Genomic DNA, 8,983 nt, shown 5'->3' with positions numbered 1-8,983 from the left:
GTTATCCAGGATAATGAATAACTTGCTAAGAAGTCCCATTTTGAATCTGGTGTGATTTAATGATAAAGTGTACAGTGTCCGCCCCATAGAATAAATGTCTCAAAACCTTTTCCATAATGTTAGGATCCAGCTGAGAATGCAGGTAGCAAAATTTACAAAAGTGACCCTATCATATGAGCACAAGAGGTTTAGGAATTGGAAAACAATTGTCTTCTAGATTTTATTCAATAAAAAATATTTTCAGGTGTACAGCAACAAGGAAAAAACTTTAAACACCACTTTTTAATGGTAGTTTATTGAACACATTTACATCAGAATTTTTTTTAATAAATTTTCCATTTTGTATCTGTACATCCACACAAAGCTATACACCAAGGGTTCTGTATGCTGCTTCTCCATAAACCCCTTTTCAGTCAAAAGGTAGATAAGGGGACTGCTCGGGTCAATCCACCCATCTGGCTTCCAGCTCACAGATACGGCTGGTCCTTAGAAAGTTCCAAAATAACCGGCTGACCAGGCACAACTGGCTTTTTAGTTTTTTGGCTGTTTGGAATTAAAAGGCAATAGAAATAATTAGCTTAACCACTTTTGACACCAACAACAATTATGCACTTATACAGCACCTTTCATGCAGGGAGAATGTCTCAAAGCACTTTCCAAAGACAGAGTGAGTGACTAGGAGGGAGATAGTGGGGGTAAGTAGGTAGCCTCAGGTGCATTCAGGGATGCAATAGCTTAACATGCACTTCACATAGGATAATGTCTTAGAATGACCATGTTAGATTGAGTCTAAGGGAGAAGTGGGGCCGGAGACAATGTATGTAATCTAAGACGCTACCCTGCATGAAGAACACTATATAAATGCATCTTATTGTAAGGAAGAAGGTTACATAGGTGCAAAGCGGTAGGTTTTAAGGCAGGATTTAAAAATAGAGAGAGGGAGCAAGGTGGAGGGTAAAGGAGTGAGTTACAGAGGTTACAGGTGTAGTGACTGAAAGCTTTGTCACCGATGGTAGGGCAGAGAGGGTGGCGGGATGTGGAGCAGGCCTGAGGCAGCCAACCAGAGAAAGCGAGCAAAGGATTGGGATAGAAGAAGTTCAGAGTGAGAAGGATAGTGTGAAGGGATTTATAGGTAAGAGTGAGGACATTAAAGTCAATCTGTTGGGAGACAGTGAAATCTGGTGAGAAATAGGGTGATGGCTGCGCATTTTGTGCGGGTGAGGATGTGGGCAGTGGAGGTTTGTATTAGCTGGAGTTTATATTTGTTGGAACGGTTAGGATTTAATTTGCAAAGTCAAGCGGGAAACAAAAGGGTAAGGGTTTTGAGGACGGGCTCATGGAGTCCATTGATGGAGAAAATGCAGTTGTGGTGTTCTGTATGATCTGGAGGTTGTGAGAGGTAGAGCTGGGAATGGGCCTTGGGGGCGCTGTAAATTTATGTTTTTATAAATCACTAAAACATGGAAAAGCGAGAAGAAACAGCTATCAAAAAAGGATTCTGGGGTTTAGAAACAGGGTTATTATCAGTGTAAAAGTGTAAAAAATCTGTAGGAATTGTTTAGGACATTTGTTAGGTCACAAGTTGGGGATTGGATTCCATTTTATTCCCCATGCAAAGGAGAACAATCACTGGGGAATCATTTAACATCCAACAAGTACAGGTTTGAGCCCTCACTTGCTTATTTCCATTTTGAATGATTCCACTGATTCCACTTATTTCCATTTTGAATGATTCCAGCTTCAATAGCCATTTAGCCATAAGTTGTCATTGTCATAAACACCCTAACAACTTCCTGAGGGAGGAGATTCCTTCTAAATTTTGCTAACAAACCTGAGACTGGTTACCCATTTCCCAACTAATAATAATATAATAATCCTTGCATTTATATAGCGCCTTATCACGTGTTCGAGATGCCTCAAAGCTCTTCACAGAATATACTGTGAATTGACTGTACATTTTGTGGGCCAAACATGGCAGCCAATTGCACACAACAGTGCCAATGAATAGTTATGGATTGAGTGACCAAATTATTGTTGTTATTGTTTTGAAGGAATTGTTATTAATCTAAAGGAAGTTTTCTTTATTTACTGCTTCATGCCCCTTAGGAATCTTAAATGGATTCACCTCAACCTCCTCCTCTGCTTCAATGCACAAAAAAAACGATTTAGACAATATGCTCCACAAGTATTTTGTCACATGTACCAAGTCTCATCTTAGTGAATCTGCACTGCAGCCTCTCTAACTCTGATAGAGGAAGAGGGGGCTATGGGTGGGGGCAGAGATAAGTGTGGTCTTGGAGCTGAGCTCCAGAGTTATGTACTCGGCATCAGCATGTCAGATTTCAACCAACCCTCTATGGTTCTCTCAGTAGTTGGGACGTCCTCGCAACATGAAAGGCGCTTTTGAAATGTAATTTGTTGTTGTAAGTTTGCTGTAGTTCCTGAGCCAAGCAGATCTCCAAAGCACTGCTTATGACAAATCAGTCTGCCTGGCTCATCAGTAGGACCCGGGGGCAAGGATTCGTCCCAGCCAAAGGCACCTGCAGACACTTGTCTCACCAAAAAATATATAACCCTTCATAATCTTGTAGACATTACTTCAGTCACGTATTAATCTTCTAACTCCAAGTGGAAAAAAGCTCTAATTTTTCGAGTCCCTCTACATAATTGTGTGGAGTCCTGTAACTCAGTTGTTAGAGCACTCGCTTTGCAAGCGAGAAACCTGGGTTTGATTCCCGGCAGGGTGAAACCTTGGGCAAGTTTCCTTATTCCACACACCTGATAATAATCCCTCAAAAAACAATAATAATTTGGTCATTTCAATCCACGACTGTTTGTGGGGTTGCTGTTGTGCGCAATTGGCTGCCGCATTTTGCTCACAAATATACAGTCAATTCACTTTATTCTGTGAAGTGCTTTGAGACGTCGAGAAGACGTGAAAAACGCTATATCGAATGCGAAGATTATTATTATAATAGAAACCATTCTTCCTTGGTAACATCCTAGTGAATCTATGCTGTATCATTTCCATTCTTACTGTTATATTCTTACTGTAATTTAGTCCCCAAATTGTGCACATTCCTCCAGCTGTGGCCAAACAAATGTCCTGAACAGGGTCAACACATTCCTTCTGAATATAACAATCCTTGCATTTGATATAGCGCCTTATATCATCAAGCCATCTCAAAGCGCTTCACAGGATATACTGTAAAGTGGATTAACATTTTGTGCATTTTGTGGACGAAACGTGGGAGTCAGATGCACCCAGCAATGTACCACAGACAGCCATGGAATAAGTGACAAATTTTATTTGGGGAATTGTTGGCCAGGACACCATTAGAAACTTCATTCTCTTTTTGCTTAGTGTCGCGGGATCAGGCAGACGGGACCTCGGTTTAACACCTCATTCGAAATACATTTTTCAACATTGGACTAAATCCTCAAAGATGTTTATTATGCAGTGAAACACTCAGCACTAACCTGTCGGCCTGAGCCCCAGCTACTAGAGCTTTCTGTGATGACCAGATAATGACCGGAGGAACTGACTCACGGCGACCATCCCTCAAACAGTAATAGTTATCTGATAATTTATGGCTGGGTCCAACTGGGAGACTGGGAGGCGGTTGAGTTCTGAAAGAGAATGTTTCAAAAATGTCCTTTACAAAACAAAAGTTTAATTACAAGTCAAGCCAAGGCCTGTCTAAAAATGCCTCTTCCAGGTTTTTTGGATAGCGTCAGGAAAAGTTTGCATGTTTTCCTCACTCCAAGTGTTCCTGAAGGCTCAGCCACCGACTGAACAAAGCTTCCTCAGCTGAGATTAGGTAACATTTATCCCCGGGGCAATCAAATATTTTGAGAGTTGTTTTACCATATTAAAAACAGTTCTTGTTTACATTCCTGCCAAATATGCTCCTAAGTTTACAAGTCATTATTCTTACAAGTCATTAAGTACAACACAAACATCGGAAAGTTTTAATTGTACTGATCACAACTTAATTCTCTTTGCATTCATTACCTGGGAGAAATTTCAGTGTATCGAAGTTGCGGCTTCTCCTGCAGATTTTTCTGAATAGGGAAAGAAGCAAAACTGTCAGCTAGAAAGTCAGCAATACTTTTTGATAATGAAGCTGTAACAAATCCATGCTTCGACAGTTTAAAATTTTGTAATAAAATAAGCCTTGCATTTGATACAGGTTTTAACTGATAAATAATGATGAAATACCCCAATACAAAAATATGAAATTGATGTTTATTCAATAAAACACTGGAAACAATTAGTCAACGCCAAGGTGAAGTTTTTTCTCTCTCACTCACTTTTGGTGGCTTCTCTCTCTCTCCTGTGTGCACACAGGTGCTCCTGGTGAAGCATTTGAGAGGAAAGCACTCAGCAGACATGAGAGTGCCCTCCATGTCAGGAGGACCTCTGCCACATTGCCCACCTCCGTTTGTGCCTCACTCCAAAAGCTGCCAAAACCCTCATCCAAGCCTGTCACCTCCCACCTCAACTACTCAAACACCCTCCTCATAAGCTTGTCCTCCCCAAATATTTATCTACTTTGAAGAAATTTCTTCACACAGAGAGTAGTGGAATGTGGAACATGCTACCACAAGGAGTTGTTAAGGCAAATAGCACAGATATATTTAAGGGAAAGCTAGATACGTACATGAGGGAGAAAGGAATAGAAGGTTATGCTTGAAGGCTTAGTTGAGGAAGGGCAGGAGGAGGCTCATGTGGAGCATAAACACCGGCATAGAACATAGAACAAACCGAATGACCTGTTTCTGTGTTGTATATTCTAATGTATACCTCTCTCTTAAAAGCTGTTATCGAATCGGTTCCCACCGGCCTTTCAGGCAATGCATTCCAGACCCCAACAACTCGCTGTGAAAACATTTCTCCCCCCCCCCCCCCCCCCCTGTTTCTTTTAACAACTATTTTAAATCGGTGTCCTCGGGTTACCGACCCACCGCCAGTGGGAATAGTTTCTCCTGTTCACCCTATCGAATCCCCTCATCATTTTGAAAATTTCCATTAAGTCTCCTCTTAACCTTCTCTGCTCCAAGGGGAATAACCCTCACTTCTCTCGCCTCTCCTGATCACTGAAGCCCTCATTCCTGGTACCATTCTGGTAAATCTCCTTTGCACCCTCTCCAATGCCTTGACATCCTTCCTCAAGTGTGGGGCCCAGAACTGAACACAGTCTCTCGCTGAGGCCTCACCAGTGCTTTATATAAAGGTTCATCATAACAAATATAATCCGCTATAGTACTCTGAGAGATTTGTGACCCACCCATCTCTGCTCTACCAAATGCAAGAATTTTTATTCTCATCAAGACCCAAGTTCAGCTCCTCCTGCACCATCCCCCCTTCTGAGTGTGCGTGTGTCGGGGGTGGGAATGGGGAGGAGGAGAGGGCTGTCTGTAAATTACAAGAGTCATGTAGTTTAGCGGTTAGTGCGCTCACCCCACAAGCAAGAAGATCAGGGTTTGTTTCCCGGGCGGGGTGTGACCTGAGGCAAGTCTCCTTTCTCCACACGCCTTTGTTTACCTAGAAGTAGGTAGTTACCGATCAGCGGATCACTTTCCAGGGGTAATAGTCCCTCAAAAAAAAATGTGGTCACTCAATCCACCACTCTTTGTGGAGCACTGCTGTGCTCAATTGGCTGCCGCATTTTACTCACAAAATACAAGTCAACCTACTTTACACTATGTTCTGCGAAGCCTTTGAGACATCTCAATGACGGGACAAGGATCTATATCAAAGTCAGGAATATTAATATATTATTATAAGAGACAAAGTCTGCAGTGATTCCTGACTGACTGTCTACGGGTAACACTCAGAGCAGATTCACAGCGCATTACATTGCAGAGAGACATTGTAAATGATCGCTGAGGAGCAGTGAGAGCGATGGGGGGATATGGCCGGTGGGCACTGCCAACCTCTGGGCACTGCCAACCTCCGGGCACTGCCAACCTCCGGGCACCGCCAACCTCCGGGCACTGCCAACCTCCGGGCACTGCCAACCTCTGGGCACCGCCAACCTCTGGGCACTGCCAACCTCCGGGCACCGCCAACCTCTGGGCACTGCCAACCTCCGGGCACTGCCAACCTCTGGGCACCGCCAACCTCTGGGCACTGCCAACCTCTGGGCACTGCCAACCTCTGGGCACTGCCAACCTCTGGGCACTGCCAACCTCCGGGCACTGCCAACCTCCGGGCACTGCCAACCTCCGGGCACTGCCAACCTCCGGGCACTGCCAACCTCCGGGCACTGCCAACCTCTGGGCACTGCCAACCTCTGGGCACTGCCAACCTCTGGGCACTGCCAACCTCCGGGCACTGCCAACCTCCGGGCACTGCCAACCTCCGGGCACTGCCAACCTCCGGGCACTGCCAACCTCCGGGCACTGCCAACCTCCGGGCACTGCCAACCTCCGGGCACTGCCAACCTCCGGGCACTGCCAACCTCTGGGCACTGCCAACCTCTGGGCACTGCCAACCTCTGGGCACTGCCAACCTCTGGGCACTGCCAACCTCTGGGCACTGCCACTGCCGCTCATCACACAATTCGGGACTCACAACAACACACACACAGCACCGACAGTAAAGGACACAAACGGGGAAGGAATTGCCCACAGATTCTTACCTTGAAATCCACAGCCTCTGCCGACCCCAAACACAGCCACTGCCGACCCCAAACACAGGCACTGCCGACCCCAAACACAGCACTGCCGACCCCAAACACAGCCTCTGCCGACCCCAAACACAGCCTCTGCCGACCCCAAACACAGCCTCTGCCGACCCCAAACACAGGCACTGCCGACCCCAAACACAGCCTGCCGACCCCAAACACAGCCTCTGCCGACCCCAAACACAGCCTCTGCCGACCCCAAACACAGGCACTGCCGACCCCAAACACAGCACTGCCGACCCCAAACACAGGCACTGCCGACCCCAAACACAGCTCTGCCGACCCCAAACACAGCCTCTGCCGACCCCAAACACAGCCTCTGCCGACCCCAAACACAGCCTCTGCCGACCCCAAACACAGCCTCTGCCGACCCCAAACACAGGCACTGCCGACCCCAAACACAGCCTCTGCCGACCCCAAACACAGGCACTGCCGACCCCAAACACAGCCTCTGCCGACCCCAAACACAGCCTCTGCCGACCCCAAACACTGGCACTGCCGACCCCAAACACTGGCACTGCCGACCCCAAACACTGGCACTGCCGACCCCAAACACGGGCACTGCCGACCCCAAACACAGGCACTGCCGACCCCAAACACTGGCACTGCCGACCCCAAACACAGGCACTGCCGACCCCAAACACGGGCACTGCCGACCCCAAACACAGGCACTGCCGACCCCAAACACTGGCACTGCCGACCCCAAACACAGCCTCTGCCGACCCCAAACACAGCCTCTGCCGACCCCAAACACAGGCACTGCCGACCCCAAACACAGCCTCTGCCGACCCCAAACACAGCCTCTGCCGACCCCAAACACAGGCACTGCCGACCCCAAACACGGGCACTGCCGACCCCAAACACGGGCACTGCCGACCCCAAACACGGGCACTGCCGACCCCAAACACTGGAACTGCCGACCCCAAACACTGGCACTGCCGACCCCAAACACGGGCACTGCCGACCCCAAACACAGCCTCTGCCGACCCCAAACACAGGCACTGCCGACCCCAAACACAGGCACTGCCGACCCCAAACACAGGCACTGCCGACCCCAAACACAGCCTCTGCCGACCCCAAACACTGGCACTGCCGACCCCAAACACTGGCACTGCCGACCCCAAACACTGGCACTGCCGACCCCAAACACAGGCACTGCCGACCCCAAACACAGGCACTGCCGACCCCAAACACAGGCACTGCCGACCCCAAACACAGGCACTGCCGACCCCAAACACGGGCACTGCCGACCCCAAACACAGCCTCTGCCGACCCCAAACACAGGCACTGCCGACCCCAAACACAGCCTCTGCCGACCCCAAACACAGGCACTGCCGACCCCAAACACAGCCTCTGCCGACCCCAAACACAGGCACTGCCGACCCCAAACACAGCCTCTGCCGACCCCAAACACAGCCTCTGCCGACCCCAAACACAGCCTCTGCCGACCCCAAACACAGGCACTGCCGACCCCAAACACAGCCTCTGCCGACCCCAAACACAGCCTCCACACCACCTCTGCCGACCCCAAACACAGCCTCTGCCGACCCCAAACACGGGAGCGACCAAACAGCCTCTGCCGACCCCAAACACAGGCGACAACGGGGCACTGCCGACCCCAAACACGCCTGCGCAACAGGTGCGACCCAACACTGGCACTGTCAATGCAGTTTTTGATGTCTGTTGGTGTTGAGCAGTTTGTGGGGCAGTGCTTGTCACAGGGGGCGGGGCCGGGGCCGGAGGCGGGGCCCAGGGCGGGGCTGAGGGCGGGGCTGAGGGCGGGGCTGGGGGCGGGGCTGGGGGCGGGGCTGGGGCGGGGGCGGGGGGGGCGGGGCTGAGGGCGGGCTGGGGGCGGGGCTGGGGCGGGGCGGGGCTGGGGGCGGGGCTAGGGCGGGGCTGGGGGCTGGGGGCGGGGCTGAGGGCGGGGCTGGGGGCTGGGGGCGGGGCTGAGGGGGGGCTGGGGGCGGGGCTGAGGGCTGGGGGCGGGGGCTGGGGGCGGGGGGCGGGGGGCGGGGCTGGAGGCAGGGGCGGGGCTGAGGGCGGGGGCGCGGGGGGGGGCGGGGGCGGGGCTGGGGGCGGGGGCGGGGCTGGGGGCGGGCTGGGGGCGGGGGCGGGGCTGAGGGCGGGGCGAGGGGGCGGGGGGGCGGGGCTGAGGGCGGGGTGGGCGGGGCTGGGGGCGGGGCCGGGGCTGGGGCTGGGGGCGGGGCTGGGGGGGGGCGGGGCTGGGGGCGGGGGGCGGGGCTGGGGGGAGTTTTCGAATCGCAGATGTTGGAGCATCCGGGAACCCGCGA

General features: G+C 51.1%; 1 protein-coding gene across 1 annotated transcript; it reads right to left on the bottom strand.

The window, feature by feature from the left end:
* Window positions 1–284: 284 nt before the first annotated feature.
* On the bottom strand, window positions 285–4,065 carry ndufa7 (NADH:ubiquinone oxidoreductase subunit A7; the record flags this gene model as incomplete). Its single annotated transcript, NM_001292683.1, is given in 3 exon segments — window positions 285–543; window positions 3,481–3,630; window positions 4,016–4,065. Coding segments are annotated over 3 exon segments (276 nt in total), but the record flags the coding sequence as incomplete, so codon positions are not given.
* Window positions 4,066–8,983: the final 4,918 nt, after the last annotated feature.

The sequence above is a fragment of the Callorhinchus milii genome, unplaced genomic scaffold, assembly GCF_018977255.1.
Source record: "Callorhinchus milii isolate IMCB2004 unplaced genomic scaffold, IMCB_Cmil_1.0 Scaffold21, whole genome shotgun sequence".
In the NCBI taxonomy this organism is placed as follows: Eukaryota; Metazoa; Chordata; class Chondrichthyes; order Chimaeriformes; family Callorhinchidae; genus Callorhinchus; species Callorhinchus milii.
The sequence above is the reverse complement of the archived record's forward strand: the minus strand, read 5'-3'. Positions and strand labels throughout refer to the sequence as shown.